This window comes from Delphinapterus leucas, chromosome 6 (genome assembly GCF_059928025.1).
Source record: "Delphinapterus leucas isolate spDelLeu-1000000601 "Yukka" chromosome 6, BTC_Dleu_Yukka2, whole genome shotgun sequence".
Classification (NCBI taxonomy): Eukaryota; Metazoa; Chordata; class Mammalia; order Artiodactyla; family Monodontidae; genus Delphinapterus; species Delphinapterus leucas.
This window is the reverse complement of record NC_143134.1, coordinates 105,218,444-105,240,715: the sequence shown is the minus strand read 5'-3', so window position 1 is coordinate 105,240,715 and position 22,272 is coordinate 105,218,444. Positions and strand designations below refer to the sequence as shown.

The 22,272-nt window shown below is 46.7% G+C and overlaps 1 protein-coding gene across 14 annotated transcripts in view; it reads right to left on the bottom strand.

The window, feature by feature from the left end:
- The window catches only part of ZNF618 (zinc finger protein 618), a 183,517-nt gene that overhangs the window by 7,392 nt on the left and 153,853 nt on the right, over positions 1–22,272 (bottom strand). For 5 of the 14 annotated variants that reach the window (XM_089913654.1, XM_022578968.3, XM_089913648.1 and 2 more), the window contains 5 exons: positions 21,166–21,405; positions 17,427–17,510; positions 15,250–15,294; positions 14,198–14,275; positions 434–535 (listed from right to left, as the gene is read on the bottom strand). In XM_089913654.1, the coding sequence (XP_089769780.1) occupies positions 434–535; positions 14,198–14,275; positions 15,250–15,294; positions 17,427–17,510; positions 21,166–21,405 (549 nt within the window). The remainder of the gene's footprint in view (positions 1–433; positions 536–14,197; positions 14,276–15,249; positions 15,295–17,426; positions 17,511–21,165; positions 21,406–22,272) is intronic. The other 9 variants (XM_089913646.1, XM_022578960.3, XM_089913647.1 and 6 more) reach the window with 6 other exon arrangements.

Genomic DNA, 22,272 nt, shown 5'->3' with positions numbered 1-22,272 from the left:
CATTCACCTTGACCTCTGAAGCCAACCAGTCTAACCTCTTCCTCAGTATAGGAATGGCCTCTAACACAGGAGTCGCTAGTGAATAAGGTACGTGAGGCCACAGTGTCAGGAAAAAGCAGACAAGAGAAATCGTGGAGAGTGGATTTGGATTCCAATTCTGATTCGGTCACTAGTTTGTGTTCTCTGACCACAAACAGATCACCTCTCCCCAGGCCGCCTCTGTCCATCCCACGAGGTCAGAATTCCCACCAATGAGGTCTCAGGCATGAAAGTGCTTTGGAAACCATGATGCGTGGTCTTGCACCGCCATGGCAGACACACAGGGGTGGGGATGTGGGAGCAGAGGGGAACAAGCTGGGGTTGGGGGGGAGGTCTCTGGAGGTGGGTGTAGTAGACTTCCACCAGCCCCCAGGTCCGCCCAGGAAAGACCTACTGTTGTTGGCACTGTTCCTCTGGGCCTGGGGCTTCCACTTCTCCTCCACGACAGCAGGGGGCGATCGCGACTGGTTGGAGGCGATGTTGTTCTCGTTGTCCGCTGCGGGCACAAAGGGGACAGTGTGTTTCCCTGAAGTGCAAGAGGCCTGCCGGCTCCCCAGGCGAGGAGAACTAGAGCATGCGGGTGGAGGCAAGACTGGCCTCTGGGACTCAGGCCTGGGTTCAAATTCGGGCTCCTAAGACAACTATCTGAGGCCTGCAAAGCCTCAATTTCATCACTCGGAAGAATGAAGATAATCACACAATTGCCAGAAGGACTAACAAGAGATAATACAGGAAAAGAGCTGGGTACAGTGCTCAGCACGGAGTAAGCACTCAGGGAACCGCTGTGTCCCGAGTCTGGCTGGGAGGCACCCCCCAATACCCCCAAGCACAAAGTTCTAGCTCTGAGACCCGGGAGGGGGTGCCCATTACACTCCAAGAGGCCAAAAGCATCTCACACTCTTGCTTCTTTAAAGTGTGCCTTTTCGTCTTTTTAGTATATTTTAAACTTAAATGAACACAACAAAACCAAAGCCCTATATGACATAAAGTATACAATTCTCAACCCCCTCGTTACCTGTAGGAAGTGAAAACCAAAGTCTAGATACAGGAAAGGATTTGCCCAGGAAAACACAGAAAACCAGCAGCAGAGCTGGGACGGACATCCCAGGTCCCCTGGTTCCTAGTTGCCTCCTCCCTGCATTTCCCTAATTTTTGTTAACGTGTGCATATGCAGCCGTTTTCAGTTTTAAGTAATGGGCAGGTGCCATACTCTAGGCACGGTTACTCCTTGACATTTCTGTAAGATCATATCTGAGTGGAAATGGTCTGAGTTACATGCCTGTCATCACAAATGACCACACAATCTTTTATCACACAATATTCCACAAATTGCTTAACTACACTCCAAGTCCTAAGTTTCTGGGCTGTGCCGTTTACAATATTACTATCCTGCTCCGAACCTACTTGCCTAATATTCTAATATTGTTTCTCTGTGCTCTTCGGCTGTTGTTGTGGGTGTATTTCCTTAAGACGTCATCTTACAGGTAGAATTCACAACCTGAGGATATGAATGGGTCAGTGGCCTCTGTTCAGGGTTGCCAGACATCTTTCTTCCATTCTTCTCAGTTAAACGCATCAGGCCTTAGAGGTCAAGGCCACACTATTCATACCTAGAGAAGAGGCTTCCCCAACTTCTACATATTCGGTCAGACCTGCAAGACTAGTCAAGAGACTCTGGGATGTGCACTCAAGGAATATTTTGCAACCACTAGAAAGGTGGTCATGTAGACTGGAGCAACATGGGAAAATGCATAAGGTAATGAAAAGCAAGCTCTAATCATAATGTCATATGTATTATTTATAGATACATATTTTAGACTCACAAGTCAAATAACGAACAAACCTATGCATCGAAAAAAGATGGGGAGGGGACTTTCACTTCTGCCCTCCAGATGCAAACAACCGCTAATCATGATGATACGACTGCTTTCATACAGGCAACCCAGGGTCTGATCCCAGAAAAAGAAACAAGTGCGGTGAGCTCTCTGACTGTGCAACTTACTGCCTGGAAGCAGTTTTCAAGCCGCTGCGTAGGACCAGGGAACTGAACAGAGCCCAGCGGTCCCCTTGAAGAGACAGAGATTAAAGCTCAGGCAGGCCCAAGACAGCTAGAATTTACAGGGAAAAGTACCAAAGAGGAGGGAGTTACAAAAAGAGAGAGCTCTGGAGATTTCAATGGGGTGCCCTGGAGCCTTTGCTGTAGCTAATCTGCCTATGCATAGGGTCAAATTCCACAGGACTAGGGAAAGAATCACTAAAATGCAGTAGGCTGGTAACTCCCAGGGCTCCCACGTGGGGGAGATCATCTGCACCCCCTCAACCAGAACGGAAAGACCTCAATGCATGGGAAATACTATGGGGCTAAATTAGCCCCAGGCTAAGCCACTAGATCTGCCCTAATACATTTAAAGAGCAAGCCTCCAAAGTATTAAGGTGATCCCAAGTAACAAACTGTAAGCCAAGTTTAATACTCTTAAAAAATACAAAACCTAGCATCTAACACTATAAAATTCACAATGTCATTCATCTAATAAGTACCAGGCATTCAAAATAGTAGGAAAATATGACCTATAACATAAGGAGACAAACCAATCAATAGAAACAGACCTAGAAAGGACAGAGATGATGGAATTAGCCAAGAAGGAGCTTACAACAGCTGCTGAAGAAAAATCAGTGAAGCTGGAGACAGAGCAAAAAAATTACCCAATGAAAACCAGAGAGAGTAAAAGAATGAAAATAAATAAATGGAGCACGGACAATGTTAAGTGGTTTAACATAAATATAATTGGAGTCCCAGAAAAAGGGGGTGAGGCAGAAAAAAACATTTGAAGAAATGGCCAGAATCTTTCCAAATTGGATGAAACCATAAACCCAGGTTCTAAAAGCTCAGTTGACCCCCAGCAGAAATACATAAAGAAAACACCACCAAGGCACAGCATCATAATCAAATTGTTGACAACCAATGACAAGAGAAACTCTTAAAAGCAGCCAGAGAGGGGGAAAAATTAAGTACAGGGGAACAAGAATAACAACAGACCCAGCAGGTAACAGAACAAAGTATTAAAAGAGAATGTCAACCTAATATTCTAAATGTCCATCGATAGATGAATGGATAAAGAAGATATTTATATTTATAATCTAAATTTATATAATATAAATTATATTTATACAATGGGATATTACTCAGCCATAAAAAAAGGATGAAATAGTGCCATTTGCAGCAACATGGATGGACCCAGAGATTATCATACTAAGTGAAGTGAGCCAGACAAATACCATATAATATCGCTTATATGTGGAATGTAAAATAATGATACAAATGAACTTATATATCAATACAAAACAGAAACAGACCCACAGACACAGAAAACAAACTTATGGTTACCAAAGAGGAAAGGCGGGGAGGGATCAATTAGGATTAACATATACACACTACTATATATAAAATAGACAAACAACAAGGACCCACTGTATAGCACAGGGAACTATACTCAATATTTTGTAATAACCTATAAGGGAAAAGAATCAGAAAAAAAGATATGTATGTATGTATAACTGAATGACTTTGCTGTGCACCTGAAACTAATGCAACATTATAAATCAACTATACTTCAATTTAAAAAAAACACACAAAAAATTAAAAATAAAATAAGAGAATTCTAAATCAGTGATACTATCTTTCACAAATGGAGGTAAAATAAGGACCAAAAAAAAAAAAATCATACCTGCAACTATAAGAAATGTTAAAGGAAGTTCTTTAGGTATTAAAAAAAAAATGACATCACCCCCCCAAAGGAAAAAATGACATCAAATAAGAATCTGGATCTAGAGAAAGAAATAAAGAGTTCTGGAAAGTGTACATGAATGGATATAAAAAGTGTTTTCCCTCATTTTTAATCTCTTTAACAAGATAACTGACTGCTCACTGGAAAAAAATAACAATGAATTGTGGTAATTATATGTAGAAATAAACCATATGTTAACAACAGAAGAAAGACTAGGAAGGGGAAATAGAAGATTGTGTTGAAAGTTTTTCACACAATATGAAAAGGATAATAGCCTTTAAATGTAGACTTGATAAGTTAGAAATGCATAGTTCAAAACCCAAATAGACTAGAAAAAAAACAAGTTATAGCAAATAAATCCATTGTAGAGATAAAAATGGAACCATAAAAAATTCTCAGTCCAAAATAAGGCAAAAAATTAGAGAAAAAGGAATAAGCAACGAGTGAAACAATTAGTAAACAAATACGAAAATGGTAGATTTAAACCCAATAATACTGAAATCACATTAAATTTAAATGGTCTGCACATTTCAAATAAAAGTAGACATTGTCGTACTTAATAAAAAAGCAAGACCCCATGATATGCTATCTATAAGAAACCTATTTAAATATGAAGACATGGATAAGTTAAAAGTAAAAGGTTAAATAAAGGTATACCATACAAACAGTAATGAAGAGAAAGGTGGAGATGCTTGTGATAGTATTACAGAAGGAACAGACCTCAGAACAAGAAATATGATCAGGGGTAACAAGAGACCCTACATAATGATAAAGGGGTCAAATCACCAAGAATATATACTAACCCTAAGTGTGTGTGCAAGTGATAACAGAGCATTAAAGCACATGAAGCAAAAGCTGAGAAAACTGAAAAAAGAAACAGATAAACCTACAACTGGAAATTTCAACTGTCTTCTCTCAGTAATTGTTACTCTCATGAGAAAAGAGAAAAAAAGACTGAATATAAATGAACGGAGTGGACAACATCAAGCAGTCCCATATACATATAACTAGATTACCAGAAAAAGGAGGTGGAATAGAAAAATACTGAAATCATATAAAGTATAGTCTCTGACCATAACTGAATTAAATTAGAAATCAACAACAAAAAGATATTTGGAAAAGTTTCAGCTATTTGAATATTAAACATCACAGTTGTAAATAACCCATAGGTCAAGGAAACATAAGGGAGACCAGAAAATGTTTTGAACTAAACATTAAAACATAACATTTCAAAATGTGTGGGATACATCTAAATAAATGCTATTTATAACATTAAATAATTATCTTAGAAAAGAATAAACATTTAAAGTCAGTGTTATAAAGCTTCTACACTAAGAGATCTGAAGAGTAAGTTTAAAGAGTAAGTTGAGTCGAACATAAGCAGAAGAAAGGAAATAATACAGATAAAAGCAGAAATTAATGAAACAGAAGATGGGTAAACACAGTAGAGAAAATTCAATGAAACTAAAAGCTAATTCTTTGTAGAGATCAGTAAAATTGACAAACCTCTAACAGGAAACATTAAAAAAAGAAAAAGAGGACACAAATTATTAGTAGCAGGAGTAAAAGAAGGGGACATCACTACAGATGCTACACATATCAAAGGGATTAAAATGATTATGAATAACTTTAGGCCAATAAATTCAACCATTTAAGTGAGGCAAAAAAAAAAAACAACCCTAAAAAACATAAAGTACCAAAGTTCACTCCAGAAGAAACAGGTAACCTCAAATTTCTTAAGTTCTATAACTATTAAGAAATTCAGTTCATAGTTTACATAATTTCCCACAAAGAAAATTCCCATATGGGTTGACTGGAAAGTTTGACCACATATTTAAGGAAGAAATAATACAAATTCTAAACAAATTCTCCCAGAATTAGAAGAGGAAAGAACATTTCCCAAATCATTTTATAAGGCTGTCATTACCCTGATCCAAAACTAGAGAAAAAAATTACAAGAAAAGAAACTACAGACCAACATCCTTCATAAACATATACACAAAAATCCTTAACAAACTATTAGCAAGCCAAATATAGTAATATATAAAAAGAACAACACATCATGGGAGTTCCCTGGCAGTTTCAGTGGTTAGGACTCAGCACTTTCACAGCTGTGGCCCGGGTTCAACCCCTGGTCAGGGAACTAAGACCTCGCAAGCCATGTGGCCAAAAATAAAAAATAAAAATAATAACATATCATGAATAAATGAAGCTTATCCCAGAAATAGAATAGTTACAGAAAACCAATCAGTGTAATTCCCTTTACTAAGAGGAAAACAAAAATAAGAAAAATCATCTCCATAGATATAAATGCACTTTAAAATGTGACAAAATTCAATACCCACCTATGATACAAAATCTCAGCAAACTAGGAAGACAAGGAAACTTTCTCAACCTCATAAAGGACATCAAAAACAAAAAACAAAAAACAAAAAACAAGTTTACTGATCTGATAGAAATAAAAAGGATTATAAGGAAATACTATGAACAGTAGTATTCCAACAAATTAGATGACCTGGATGAAATAGACAAATTCCTAGAGAGACATAAACTACTAAAACTGATTCAAGAAGTAGAAAATCTGGATAGATCTATTAAAAAGACTGAATTAGCAGTCAAAACACCGACCATAAAAAAGAAAAGGAAAGCCCAGGCTCAGATGGCTTCATCAGTGAATTCTATAAAAAGTTAAAAGAACACTTCACAAATTCTTCTGAAAGTAGAAGAGGAGGGAACACTTCTCAATTCATTCTATGAGGCAGGTATTATTCTGATACCAAACCATGACTAAGAAGTCACAAGAAAAAACAAACTATAGTCCACTATGCCTTATGAATATAGATACAAACATCCTTAATAAAACAGAGCAGACCAAATCCAGCAACATATACAACAGGTTATACACCATGATCAAGTGGTATTTATTCCAGGAATACGAGATTAGTTCAACATACAAAAATCAATACCATATTAATAGAATAAAGGACAAAAACCACATGATAATTTCAATAGATGCAGAAAAATTATCTGACAAAAATCCAACACCCTCTCATGATAAAAACACTCAACAAACCAGGAATTGAAGGGAACTTTTTCAACTTGACAAAGGGCATCTATGAAAAACCCACTGCCAACATCATAGTTAATGGTTAAACATGAAAAACTTTCCTCTTAAGATCAGGAACAAGATAAGAATGTCCACTCTATTTTATTCAACATGTATTAGAGGTTCTAGCCAGGTCAATGAAAGAAAAAAAGAAAGAAAGAATAAAAAAGAAAAGAAAAATAAAGGGCATCCACATGAATGGAAGAAGTAAAATTATCTCTACTTACAGACTACAGATGACATGACTGTGTGTATAGAAAATCCTACGGAATACACACACACACACACACAACTGTTAAAACTTATAAATAAGTTCAGCAAGGTTTCAGGATATGAGATCAATATACTAAAAAAAAATCAATTATATTTCTCTACGTTAGCAATGAACACTCCAAAAATTAAATTAAGGAAATAATTCCATTTATAAGAGCCTCTAAAAGAACAAAATAATTAGGAATAAATTTACAAAAGAAGTATAAGACTTGTACACTTAAAACTAAAAACATTATTGAAAGAACTCAAAGAAGACTTAAATAAATGAAGAGGCATCCCATGTTCCAAGAGGAAGACAATATTGTTAAAACGGCAATACTCCCCAGATTGATCTAGATTCAACACAATCCCTATCAAAAGTCCTGCTGTCTTTTTCGCAGATATCGACAAGTTGAGCCTAAAGTTTACGCGACACAGAACAGCCAAAACACTCTTGAAGAAGAACAAAGTTGGGGGGCTTAGACTTCCCAATTTCAAAGCTGTTATAAAGTCACAGTAATCCAGACAGTGTGCTTCTGGCACAAAAACAGACGTACAGATCAATGAAATAGAATTCAGAATCCAGAAATAAACCCTCACATTTACAGTCAATTGATTTTTGTCAAGGGTGCCAGGATAATTCAATGGGGGAACAAATAGTCTTTTTAAAAATGGTGCTGGGGGCTTCCCTGGTGGTGCAGTGGTTGAGAGTCCGCCTGCCGATGCAGGGGACACGGGTTCGTGCCCGGGTCTGGGAAGATCCCACATGCCGCGGAGCGGCTAGGCCCGTGAGCCATGGCCGCTGAGCCTGCATGTCCGGAGCCTGTGCTCCGCAGCGGGAGAGGCCACAACAGTGAGAGGCCCACATACTGAAAAAAAAAAAAAAAAAAAAAAAAATGGTGCTGGGACCACCATGGTGCTGGATATCCACATGCAAAAGAATGAAGCTGGGCCCCTACCTCATACCACATACAAAAATTAACACAAAATGGAATACTGGCCTAAATGTAACAGTGAAAACTATAAAACTCTTATAAGCAAACAGAGGAGTTAAGTCTCTGTGACCCTGGGTTAGGCAATGATTTCTTATATATGACATCAAAAGCATAAACAATGAAAGAAAAAATAGGTAGTCGTCATCAAAAATTTTTGTGCCTCAAAGGATAGCATCAAGAAAATGAAAAGACAACCTACAGAATGGGAGAAGATATTTGTAAGTCATATATCTATAGAGCCCTCGTATATAAAGATAAAAAGATCTCTTACAACTCAATAATAAAAAAACAAAAAAACCCAATTAAACAATGGGCAAAGGATCTGAATAGACATTTCTCCAAAGAAGATATTTAAATGGCCAATAAGCACATGAAAAAGTGTTCAACATCATTTGTCATCAGGAATACACAGATTAAAATCACAATGACATCCCTTAATGCACTAGAATGGCTATAATCAAAAAGTCAGATAATAACGAGCGTTATCAAGGATGTGGAGAAACTGGACCCCTCATACACTGTTGGTGGAAATGTAAAAATGGTGTAGCCACTTGAGGAAACAGTATGGCAGTTCCCTAAAAGGTTAAATATAGCGTGACCAAATGATCCAGCATTTCTACTCCTAGGTATCTACCTAGTAGTTAAAAACACTGTAAAGCAATTATACTCCAATAAAGATGTTAAAAAAAAAAAAAATGTTCACACAGGGACTTGCACTTGGGCATTCACAGCAGCTTTACTCGTAATAGCCCCAAACTGGAGACAGCCTAAATGTCCATCTGTAGGGGAACAGATAAACAAATTGTGGTATATCCAAACAATGAAATACTACTCAGAAATAAAAAGAAATACTGATATCACAGAACAACATGGATGAGTCTCAAAAGTATGCTAAGTGAAAGAAGTGAGACACAAATGACTAAATATCATATAATTCCATTTATACAAAATTCCAGTAAAGGCAAAACTGTAACAAAAGAAAGCAGACAGTGGTTGCCAGGGTGGGGGCCTGGGAAAGGGACTTGCTGCAAAGGGAACTTTTTGGGTCGATGGTAACACTATACATTGTGCTTGTGATAGTGGTTAAATGACTACACGTTTATCAAAACACATCAAACTGTACCCTTAAAATTGGTGAATTTTATTTATGTAAATTATATCTCAATAAATCTGATTTTAAAATAGACTGAAAAGAAACCATTAAAAGAGTAACAGTTGGGCTTCCCTGGTGATGCAGTGGTTAAGAATCTGCCTGTCAATGCAGGGGACACGGGTTCGAGCCCTGGTCCGGGGGGATCCCACATACTGCAGAGTGGCTAAGCCTGCGCACCACAACTGCTGAGCCTGCGCTCTGGAGCCTGTGAGCCACAACTGCTAACCCTCGCGCCTAGAGCCCGTGCTCCTCAACAAGAGAGGCCACTGCGGTGAGGGGTCCGCGCACCGCGGCGAGGAGTGGCCCCCGCTCGCCTCAACTAGAGAAATGCCTGCGCGCAGCAACGAACACCCAGCGCAGCCAAAAATAAAAAACCAAAAAACCATTCACTTTATAGCAGTACACCATATATACTCAATAAATATTTGTAAAAAAAAAAAAAAAAAGTAACAGTGGCTAACTTTGAGTAGTGAGATTATGGCTGAGTCTTCATTTTGTAATTTCTCTGCATTTTCCCAATTTCCTTTAATGAATAGACCTCACGTGTAAAAAAGAGAAACACAAATTTTAAAATGGAAACCAGCAGCCATTCTTACTGACTTTCTCTGCTAGAGTACAGAGATTTGGAAGCCCGGGATTTGAACCAGGCTTTGGCTGAGTATTATAACCTTGAGTCAGGCACTTCACTTCTCTAGGGCTCAGTTTCCCCTCCTCCTTCCAAAATCCCGGGGCTGGGCAAGCTGCAGGGCGATTCCCTCATTCTCTGCCTTTCTGCAAGGCTTGAAATTGGGATTATTCAACCTCTAATTAGATAATGATGTCTAGCATGGTTTATTAAAAAAACTTTTTTTCTCCTTATCTCACAGATAATGCTGCTAAATGGGTGAGGTACTCAGTAAATGATCTATAGCTTGAGCTGGAAACAAGGTTTACTCAGTGTGGCTAACCCTACGTACCACAGATACATACGCTCACACACGTACAGATACACAGACATCTGTAAAGGGCGGGATGCAAAGCTGGAATAAAGGCTGTCTCCCAAGGAAGGACCAGTTGCAGAAAGAAGAAAGCAGTTGTTTCTAGCAGGGGATAGAAAAATAGAAAACTGCATTATTCAGTCTTATTTTAGAATGTGCCATAGCCCTTAATACTTTACACACATCATCTCCAGAACCCTCACCCAGCCTGTGGAGAATGGTGATGAGCCTACTTTACAGATGAGAAGATCGATGCCCAGAGAGGTGAAGTAGCTCAAAGGGATCAGAAATTAAATGTGGCCATTCCCAAATCCTACCACTCTGAGTTGCCAACTTGTTTGCCTCCTGGCAAAGTCCCCAGGCCTCACTTAGCTGCAGTCCCCCGACTACTTGAAAAGAGGCTAGAAGAGATGACCTCTGAGGGGGCTTCCCCCATCCCTAATCCTCCACCTCATCTACCCTGTTGAAGAGGGTGGGTGTTCAGAGCACCGGCTCTGGAGTTCATGGGAGGGTCAGAATCCTGGTCTCATACTGTGGCTGCAGAGCCTTGGACAAGTTACTTAGCCACTTTATTTTATTTTGAAATTTACACATTTTATTAAAAGAACAAAAAATAAACAACACAGAAATAGCACACTAAAATGAACTGCATACTGCACACTTCTAAACACAAGCCAAACAGCACTATAACTTGGGAAAAAATCAAAGCGTCTGCCCTACTGATAGCAGTTGAGGAAATGAGCTATTGCATTCTGGAGGCAAAACATTATGGAAACAGTTTATATTTCTTAAATATTATGATCATTATTTAAATCATTAACTGTTGCACAGGACTAATAATTTTCTTATTGATAAGTAATTTTTAAGTGACATTTTTCTGCCCAAAATATGTGCTTCCATTTTCTATACTTAGCCCTTTTCACCTCAGTTTCCTTATCTATAAAGGCGAGCTAATGTGGACACAACTCAGAGGGATGTTCTGAGGATCAAATGAGCTAATACGTAAGAACTCAAACGATGTGAGGTGCTTTTTACGAGCCATGCAACTTTGGGCCAGCGATTATGTTCTCTGAGCCTCAGTTTCTTCATCTGTATAATGGGGATGATAATGCCAGCCAGCTTGTTGAGGAGCCCGGCCTGACACACGGTAATCGCTCACTAAGTGTTAGCTATCTTTAGTATTATTGCCGCCAAAACCTGCTCCTAAGCTGTCACCAGGGGCCAGGCAGGTTCTCCTACAGCGCAGACTGGGAAGTTTATTAGCGGGAATTACCCTGTGCCATTCAGCAGCCTCTTAATGAGATTGCTGTTATTCGAGGCTGATCCCCCTTATCAGCAGCGCGGTGAACTGCGCAGATCATGACGCTTAATTTCTCTCTATGGAGTCAATCCTTTAATCCCGACTCAGCCTGGCTGGGATTCAGCCTGGCTTTGCACTGGGTTGCCGTCAAGGCATTCTCTGCCAGCACTGAACCAGAACAAAGCAGCCCAAAGCTCTTCTCGGAAAACAAGTTGGGATGCTTGGGGGAGGTGGGGCACCCACAGGCGCACCCTTGATTTGCATGTTAATGGCCTCCGCCCGACTGCCTGAGGGACAGAGAGGCCCTGGCACCCAGACTCTTCCCTAATTAGGGCTCAGCTTCCAGAGCCGGCAGAGGGGCAGAGGGTTTCAGAGGAGAAGGGAGCAGAGACGGGGCCGTGGGGGTCTCGGGCCCAAGCGCTGTGCTCAGGCAGTGGTCCCCAGCATCCTTCTAACTTTGGCTACTGGTTCCCCACGGGGTCAAGTCTAAGTGCTCTGAGTGCATTCAAGGCCTTCCCTGGTGCAGGATGGCTGACAGCAAAGGCAAGCAGGAGCTGTGAGACACGTGAAGACAGAACCTTGGTGTAAGGAGGGCAGCTGGAGATTGCAGGTCTGTGTGCCCTTGTTTTAGAGATGGAGACTCAGAGTGGGGGGGCACGACAAAGTTTCCTGCCTGAGGTCACATGGTATAGAGACACATCGGTTAGAGAGGACTGGAACTCACGTGTCATGGCAGCCAATCCAGCTCTGCACTGATTTTATTTTATTATTATTATTTTTAAATTTTTGGGCCGTGCCATGCAGCATGTGGGATCTTAGTTCCCCGACCAGGGATTGAACCCGCACCCCTTGCATCGGGAAGCACATATTCTTAACCACTGGACCACCAGGGAAGTCCCTGCACTGATTTTAATGAGTACATTAGAAATAAATTATCTCCCTCCCACCCAAAATCATGCGAGTTGGTGCCTAGTGTACAGCAGATACCCAATAGATATACGCTGCATAAATGAAGAGGGGTCACACTAACAGAACAGCACCTGCCTGGAGAGCGTCTCGCCCTGTAATACTCTGTGCTAGTCAGGCCAGACCTGGAAGGTGATATGAAAGATTCAGAAACCTAAGAGAGAGACAAGCAATAACTAACAACAACCACCGTGACAGCAGCTAAGCAAACACTCAGTCTCTTTCCTGGTCAGCTCCTCTTTGGCCTTTACTGAGCCACCGTCTGTGTCAGGCGCTTTTCTCACATCGCCTCCAATGCCTCCAGAGGCTCACCCTACGGGAAGGGTGGCAGGGTCAGCGAGCTGTCTCCCCCATGTTCCCGTTTCCCTTGTCGGGCTGTCCCTGGGCAGGGCTCTGGAATTTGAGCATATGTGTGTCACTTGTGGTCTGAAGTGGTAAAGAAGGAAGGGTGCCTCTCTCCCCGCCCATCAGTCAGAGAGAGAGGACTCTGTGACCCAGGGGAGGATGGAGACACAGGAAGGAAGGAGTCTGGGTCCCTGAATCTCCACGTGGAAGGCCGCGTGCATTAGGCTGTGATGTGGCTGAGAAGGAAGTGGTATGTCAAACCACTGAGAATTTGGGATTTACCTGTTACAGCAAGCAGTGTCTGCCTGCCTAAAACAGAGATCAGATCAGAAATCAGATCAGCTCGGTGCTTTGTGACCACCTAGAGGGGTGGGAGAGGGAGGGTGGGAGGGAGGGAGGCTCAAGAGGGAGGAGATACGGGGATATATGTATACGTACAGCTGATTCACTTTGTTATACAGCAGAAACTAACACACCACTGTAAAGCAATTATGCTCCAATAAAGACGTTAAAAAAAAGAAAAAAAGAAATCAGTGCTACTATGACCAAAACCTAAAATTGGAGGCTGGTGGTCTAGTGAGGGAGCTGACATTGTAAGCCGGACAGATGGCAAAACAGCTGATAAAAAGGGTGTCCAGACAGCAGACTCCTAGCTGTGGCTCTCTACAGCAGCAGTTCTCAAAGTGTGGTCCCGGACAAGCCGGGTGTGTGTGGCCTGAGGACCTGTCAGAAATGCGAGTCCTGGGCCCCGCCCTAGACCCACGCATCTGAAGTTCAGAGTGCGGCCTAGAAATCTGCGCTGTCACCAGCCCTCCTGGTGACTGATGCACGCTCACGTTCGAGGACTGCTGCTTCGGGGGTATGACCGCAAAAGCAATGGGGGTCGCCGCAGGCTGCACCGGGCTGAGCCCTCTCCACTGCCCTCCCCTTCCTCCGCTCACCTGGGTCTCAAACCACACTCAACCCTACACACGCCCACGACTCTGTCCTGCTCAGCTCCTGTTTGGCCTCTAGGCTCCGGGCAGAGGTCACAATTTCTGGAAGCCTTCTCTAGCTCCGACCCCCTCTCTGGCTACGCTGCCACCAAGCCAGCTGCCCCCGCAGGGCACAGACCACCCTGACTTACAACGGAGTAACCAGGGCTCCCATGTCCTGGGACTGTCTTTTGGGAGAGCGGCCGCAGGCTGGCCCTGGCCGTCCCTGCCTTTCGTGGGATCTGAGGGTGGGAGGGATAAGGGGGGCTTCAGTACCCCGCCCCCGTCCACCGTGGGGCCCTTACCCGCGTGGGACTGCATGTGTTCCAGCAGGTTGTTGTAGAACTGGAACTGGATTCCACAGGCGCCGCACGTGTAGGGCTCTGCAGGGAGAAACGGAGCAGCCGTTTCAGGGGCAGCACAAACCCAGATGCCTTTCTGCTGGGCCGTAGGCAGCTTTGGAACTGGGCACCCAGACACACATGGGGGCTGTGCACTCAGGGCTCTGGGCCTGTCTGCCCCCCTGTCACTAGCTAGTGAGGGAGAGGCTGCGGGGGAAGGAGCAATGGAGAGAGGAAGACTGGCAGATCAAGACCGCCAAGTGTAGTCAAGCGGCATTTATCGAGTGTTCACTGTGTGCCACACTGTTCCGGGCGCCGGGGATAACACTAAGGGACCAAGAGCTCTCTCAGGGCAGAGACCACGTCTTATTTGTTCCACAGCCCACCTCTCAGCCGGTGGAAGCACACAGACAGCACTGTTTGCTGAGTGAACAAATGAATGAACGTATGAATGAACCAAAAACAACATAATGGATGTGGAGGGCAGTAAAGAGAAGGAGAGAAGGGGTGAGAGAAAGGGTGAGAAGTGGAGAAACACAGAAGAGCTAGAGAAGCAGGGGTAAGACAGGAAAGGGAAGAGAAGCGGGCCGGAGGGCGGCAAGAATGAGAGGACATAGGAACGCGCGGGTGCGTGCCCAGCAGAGGGACGGGGAAGGAAAAAGAAAGAGAGAAGAGAGCAAAAACGAGTAGGGAAAAGACAGCAGGAGGATGGCGGAGATGCGCTCGGAAGAGGCGTCCTGAGACTGCCCCCGTGAGCAGGAAGGGGTGGCTTTGTTCCTGCAGGGCTGGGGGTGGCAGAGTCAGGACACCCATGGTCACAGCTCCGCCCGACACCTGTCCAAACTCCTCCACCCGCCTGGGCTGGGTCTCCCTGTGCCTCCACCTCCTCCAACTGGGTCTACCTGGGAGGGCGGCCCAGGTCTGATGCTCTGGGGAGGTCCCGAACGTGTGGCTGGCTGAGTTCATTCCCTACCCTGCCTCGCCCTCTCCAGCCCCCCGATGGGACCATCACTTACTCTGTAGGAGAGGGAAAGGATTGGAAATCAGGGGACTTGCAGTTTCTGCAAAAGAGAAACAGTTTAGCTAAGTCTCTTCTGGTTCTGGTGCTCGGAGATGACAGTCATTACTTCTGTCCTTAGGAAGTAGTGAGCCAGATGGGCTCTCGGAGGAGGAGGGGGCAGCTGGGGTGGGGCTGGGGCACGGGCAGGGCGAGATCAGCCGGGGCCATCCCTCCAGGACACCCTCAACTTTCAAAAAGTCAGCCCACGGAGCGCCAAGGAGAAAATATCCATGCTGCCTGGTTCAGGACAGGGAGCTGGGAGCTGCTTCTAGGTCCTGGCACCGGGGTGGTACTGTCTGGCACCAAACACCAGAGAGGCCAAGGGAGGGCTGCGCTTTGAGGGCTCTTCTGTCTGCTGGCAGCTCTCCGCGCTTCCTGGCATGGTCAGGTGAGCCTCACAGGCAGGAGGCGGCAGAACGGGGCCAGACGGACTACACCGGGAATCCTGGCTCCACCACTCACAAGCTGGGGACCTGGGGCAACAATCAACGTCTCCTGAGTCTCAGTTTCCTCATCCAAAAAGTGGGGATAACAATAACACTGACCCTCACTGGGCTGTGGTAAGGATGAAAACAGGTTAAGACACATACAGCTCTGAACACGTGCCAGGCACACAGTAAGCGCTCAATAAATGGTGGCTGCCGGCGGGAGCAGCGCTTCACACCGTCATTCCCAACCCTGAACATCGGCTCTGGTGGAAGGAGAGGCAGGGGGTGCAGCCTGGCTGGCTGGGAACAAAGGCTCCTGGGAGACCGCGGTTTCAGTCCTGGCTCTGCTGCTTATTCCTGTGTGGCCTTGGGCCAGTCACTCCAGTTCTTTAAGGCTCACCTTTTGGAGGGGCTGAGTGGGTTATAGCTTCCAAAAGGATGAAGCAGTTTGGAAAAGTCGACATGCTCTCTACGGTTTAAAGGATCGTGGCAACATTCTCGGGGCTCCCACGGCACGCCTCACTCCCTTCCTCGGAGCACTTATTCATCAAACCACTTGGTTTACTTAAGAAACACCGCCACCTCCCAAACAGCCTACCATGTGAGTGTGTGAACTCTGCAGGGCACCCTCTGAATATTCCCCACCACAGGGACGTGTGTGCCATGCCCATTCCACAGCAGAGGTGAAATTGAGAGGCGAGAACGTGTGTGCCATGCCCATTCCACAGCAGAGGTGAAATTGAGAGGCGAGCTCAAGTCACCGGCTTGTGGATGGTGGAGCTGGGGTCGAGCCTCGGCTGGAGCTCAGATCACTGTGAGGAAGCTTGCATGTGCAAGTCTGCGCTCCTGGATGTTTCATAAAGCCCCTGACTGGTGGTCAAGCCACGTGCATCATCTGTCTGCACCCAAGCAGTGCCCAGCACGGTGCTGAGCACAGGCCAGCACCTAATCTGGTGAATTAAACTTCAATTGAGCAAGAAAGCGAGTGATGGCTTACCTTGGTATAAAGGAAGTACCAGAATCTTTTTTACACCCCGCCCTGGCTGGCACCGTGCAGACCAGCTTGCTGTGCCTTTCTCGGGCAGAGGCTGCTTGTGATCACGCATGGCTCCGCCAGGCTGGCCCCAGGTCTGGCTGGGGACAGTGGCTTTTGGCTGCTCTAAGGTGCTATAGGGTTCCGCTAGAGTCCTGCAGGAGGCAACCACCAGGGGGCGCCAAAACACCCCTGGGAACCTCAGGCAAGCCTACTTGGGCTGGTAGGGGCTGGAAGGGAACCTTTGGATGTTCCCAGGTCCAAAAGGGGACCAGAACTTGGGGCCTCCGGCTCTTAGGCCACAGCTCTCTCTACTGTAACCCGCTTTGCTTCTTCTGGAAAAAAAAAATGGCTGTGATGTTCATCCTATAAACATAGCAATGGCTCAAAGGGGGCCATCCAAGTCAGTGTATCACACAGGTCATGGGGCAGGGGAGTTCCTCTCTCCATGGGGAAGAGACAAAGAGGATCCATAGTCCCGGAGATGCTCCTAAGGCCCGGAGGGATGTCCCTGGAAAAAAGGGCCCCTCCCGCTTCTGCCTGCCGGGCTCTGGCCGCCCTCTAATGCTCTGCTCTCAGCCTCCCCCCGACACCCTGCCCCATCACGCACCGCAAAGATCCCGGAGCGGATTGAGGCCGCAACACAGGGTGACTGTCATGGGGCACACTCACCGCTGGAGTTTTGGGAACTGCTATTCGTCTCTTCAAAGTGGTTTTGTGCTTTGCCTTCTACCCTCCGACTGAAAGCGCTTTCTGCTGGGTGGGGAGAGGAGAGAGCAAGGAAAAACCATGGTGATTGGTCAGCAACAGGTCCAAAGGGAGGGGCATGCCAGAGGGGGCTTGGGAGGCCAGGGACGTGGGAACTGCCCCGGCCCCTGGGCTGGGTGAGTGCCTGAGGCTTTATGCTGGGGAACCAGCAGAGGGATGGGCTCCAGAACCGCAAACCCCAAACCTGCAGTTCCTCAGGCTCACCTGAATTGCCTGATACCTCGTCAGGGTCCCAGGAGGTCCCCGACAGTGCCCAGGGTGGGTGGAGGTCCAGGCACGGGGGGGATGTGTGTGGGATGTGGGCGCACTCCTGAGCTCCAACTGATCGAGTAGATGGCACACAGGCCAGGGTCTCCCATCTCTGACCCCTGGGGAGCCACACGTGACACTAAATAATCTGGATCTGCCACTCGCGACTTGCTCTGCCAGATTCTGCTGACACAGGCCCCACCAAGGAGCAGGGAGGGTGACAGACTGCTTTCTGGGGGTGGCTCTGGCAGAGCAGGAGGGCCAGAGAGTGGAAGGGGTCCCTGGGTGGCAGAGATGTCATGATAGGCTGAGCCGGGTAGCCCCACACCCTGGGAGGCCAAAGACCAGGTGAGGTCTGGTCGGGGTTCATCGGGGGCAAGGGACTGGCTCCCTGAGTGATTCTGGGGTGTCTCCACTGACGTGCCTTCCTGAGTGGCTCGCCTTCTCCCAGAACTCTCTGTAAACGCCGGAGTCAGAGAAAGGGTCCAACCAGGTGGGAGACACCAACGTTCTGTCTCGAACGTCTGAGCCAGAAGGTGACGGCTTTTCCAAGCTGCTCAGTGGGGATGCTGGATGTGCCAGGATATAAAGCTTCTGGGAACAAGTCAATCTGGGATGAGCAGCTGACCCAGCAGCCTTTCTTAAGGAGAAACAGCTTGCTTGAGGATATCAAAGGCTCTGAGAAGTTCGACCGGAGAGAGACCCATCTAGCTTCACTGAACCCAACCTTCCCAAATATAATCGGCCACTGAAGCCCATTTAAAAATATGAGATTCCTTAACATCCTTCAAAAATGGTGATTCTGGGAACCCACTCTGGGAAATGCCATTGTCACCCAGGCCACCCTATGCCAGGAGGGCAAGCGCTCATGCTATGGGAGCCGAGGTTCCAGACGATCACTGGGCTGATGGGAAAGGAAGCCCCAGGTGGCTCCTGCAGGCCCTGCTCAGTCCCCCGCCCCCGACTCTGACAGCGCCTCCTGGTGCAGCCTCCTTTTGGCAGAGGCTGTTGACAGCATCACACACAAGACCCTCTCTTCTAACTGTGTCTGTAAAATGCCTGCACTGAGGGCTACACACCTGCCCACTTCAAGATACCATCTGTAAACTGGCAAAGAAAGCCCCTCAATTCTCTACCTAGGAAAAACGGGGGGACTCTTATTTATGAAGCACCTGCTATGGGCCAGGCACTGGTCCAGATGCTTTACAGCCACATAATCCTCCAATCGCCCTATGAGGTCCACGCTGTCATTCCCATCTTATAGGTGAAAACCCAGAGAGAGTGAGGTTGTCAAGTTCCTGGGCCTGACTAAGTTCCTAACCCTTTAAGATGGCAGAATAAGGAGATTTCATTCTTGGGACAGATGCTTCCTTTTTAAAAAGGGCTGGGGCAGGGAAGTGGTTCCTTCTGCCATCTTAAACCTCATGCATGCAGGGGACGGTTACCCATCTGTGGAGGATTTTCGTGCAGCCTGACCAACACATTGGTGCCATTCAGCACAACTGAGGTTGCAAACTCTTATAATTAGCCTCCTATGGCCCAGCTGATGGAGCGGATTTTGATCAGCTAATCCCTGCTATAGGCACCTCTGGCTGAAAACCAGCGAGCGGCTCCACAGGGGACATCCCCGCGCAGGCGCGCGCACGCACGCACGGGAGCGGCTGCCTGTTCTAGCATGACGGGGGCAGTGATGACTTCCAGCTCCAACATGCAGGCTCCGGCTCACAACCTGGTGTCCCCTGAGCTGCGCAGCTAGTAGTCCAGGTGTGACACCCACCACAAGTCTTCCAGGTCACATAAAGGCGGCCACAGGCAAGCCCCAGCGCTTGTGATGCTTACCTGGTGACTCTGGGTTCTGAGAGCTGCCTCAGACCACACAGGCCCTACAGGCAGTTCTCTGTAGAAACTGCAGATGCAAAAACTCCCAGCCACAAGGTCGAGAGTAAAATCAAGATCTGAAAGCTGTGATCCCATTATTTAGTTGAGCCAGTATCTACCACCAATAAGTCCGTGACGACCAGCCTGTTTAACTGATTTATAACTACTGTTGCCAAAAAACAATGGCTACTAGCTCTTCTCTACACAGTAGCTGAAAACTATTACCTTCAAAGTTGATTAACTACTTACTCTCCTTTCGGGAGATCTAAGCACTTAAGCATAGCTTCAAATATTTTTAAGAACCACATCCTTGCTCCTGGTTAGCTTTCTGAACCAGAGTAAAGGCGAGCACAACTCATCACGTGGCTGTAATCGGTCCAGCTCCCTTGGTTCATTTGAGTGAGTTCTCAGTTTGATCACTTGTATATTTTTAATGGATAACTTTGGGCCTCTTGAAGGTATCTGAAAGGCCCGTAGTCCCAGAATGACCAAGTCATCACTCTACCCTACACCCACATATCTAGGGAGAAGGCCCAAGGCTCCTTCCATCCAGGTGTGAATCAGGATTCCTGATTAGCTGGTACTCAGCACACAGTGTGTCTTATCAGTTTTCCCCGATAACTGGTAAGAAATGGCTGGTGTGCACCTTCCACTGCCTGTTCACCCTTCCAGAGTCTGAGCCCTTTCTGCGTAGACTCAGACAACACTGGAGTGGGCATCCGTTGGCTTCCCGCTGGGCTATGGCTCGTGGAGGGGTTTCCTGAACAGTGAGGTAGAGGGAGGCCAAGAGAACAGAGCTCCCAGCCAAACCCTCTTCTTCATGGAGAGCAGCTCTTCGTAGAAATGAGTTTTTAGACTGGGTTTTCTGAAAAATGGGGGATGCAAACTCATGCCAAGAGGGTCCAGGCAGGTGACGTAAATGGATGAACTGGGCTGGATGTGAGACAGACAACAGTGTGATCACAATGAGACATGGCACCTGCCACGTGGCCACTGTACTGGGGAGGCAGGAGGGAGTGGTGGGGACTGTGGAAAACCAGAGAGCACACGCTCTACTGAAGGAGGCAGCTGTGGCTCGGCCCCAAGGCAACTGCTACCCTGAGGAAAGTGGGCCCAGGACTGCCAGATCTGACTTTTCAATGTAAGCCAGAAATCAAAAGTTTCATATAAAAATCTCCTAATGCTCAAATGTTGGCAATTAATTTAAAAGAATTTAAAACCCCTTAGGCCATGACTTGGGGAGAAAAATATTCTCCTACTTATAAAAATTAGTTTGCAAACCATCTTGTACAACCCTCTGATTTAGGGTAAGAAAACCTAGACTCAGAGAGGCTAGGTGGCTTGCCGTGGTCACAGAGCCAGCCTGAGGCAGAGCCGGGACCCAGATTCGTCCCAGAGAGCTAGGGACCACCACCCTCGCTCTTGCAAGGGAACAATGACCCCGGGCACAGCTGTGGCAGGTGGGGAGAAGGGCGGGGAGTGGAGGAAGTGTGAGGGTAACATAGGCCATTGGTACCTGCAGTTGCCTTGCTTGCCGGAGATCCCGAATTTGGAGTGCGGAACGTCGGGGTTTGGGTGGCTGGAGGGGTGCGGTGTAAGAGGGTAGCGCATCGGACCACGGAGGCCGGAGCCTTTTTCCCCGACTGGTTCGTCTGGGTCTTCGCTGCCACGAAGCGTGGAGACGGGGAGACCTCTGGATGCGAACACTCAGAGCCCGTGTCTGGATCGTCCGGTGGCTCCCACCCGGGGGCAGTACCTGAGAGGGTCACGCTCTCAGTTGCCGAGGGCGCTTGGAGCCGATCAAGTACCCCTACGCTTGAGGGCCAAAACTTCTTGGTCCACAGAGAGCAAGGGCTCTGGCTCCCACCTGGAGCCTGAGAAAGTCTGGGAGTCTAGAACCCTCCCCAGCTTCTCCTCGAGGGAAGCCTGATTGCCAGCTCACACTCAGCATTACTTGGAGACCACTGACCAACCCACTGGCTGGGTCACCCATAACCCTTGACCAACCCAGGCTCTGCGTGTCTAAGAACTCGGCCTGTGACCCATGCTTGGGGCACTTGAATTAGTCAACCCAGGCTCAAATCCATTTTCTAAAATGCTGACTCCTGAGCCTCTCTTCCTTCCAACGCAGGCTGGCTCAGCAGTAATGATAGGCGACAGAGAGGCAGAGACGTGCAGGGTTGATTGATGGGAGAGGGGAAGAGCAGAGGGCCCAATGTCACCCCACGGTTTTAGGGGAAGGGGCTCGGGGAACTCCTGGGCACTGCCTGGGATTGACAATCTCAGGGGACAGTGCTCGACCCAACGCCTGACGCTTTAATGGAAATCAGTGCAGCAGCTCCCCGGTGGGGTTAGGGGCAGCTTGTGTCACCATTTCCCACACCTCCTGCCTCCCCTGCCCGCCTTCTCTGCAGAAACGGGAGTTACTGAGAACACGGGTGGGGGGCCCTGACCCTCAGCGGGTCTCCAGCTCGGCTGGTATCAGGTGGCAGCCTCCTGCACGCTGCCCGGAGACGTAGTTACCGGGGTGGCAAGCCCCTGAATGTGGCCACAGTGCCACCTTCCAACTGAAAGGGGAGGCAGTGGTTTCGCTCAACTGCAACTCTTCCCGGAGGGCAAGAGT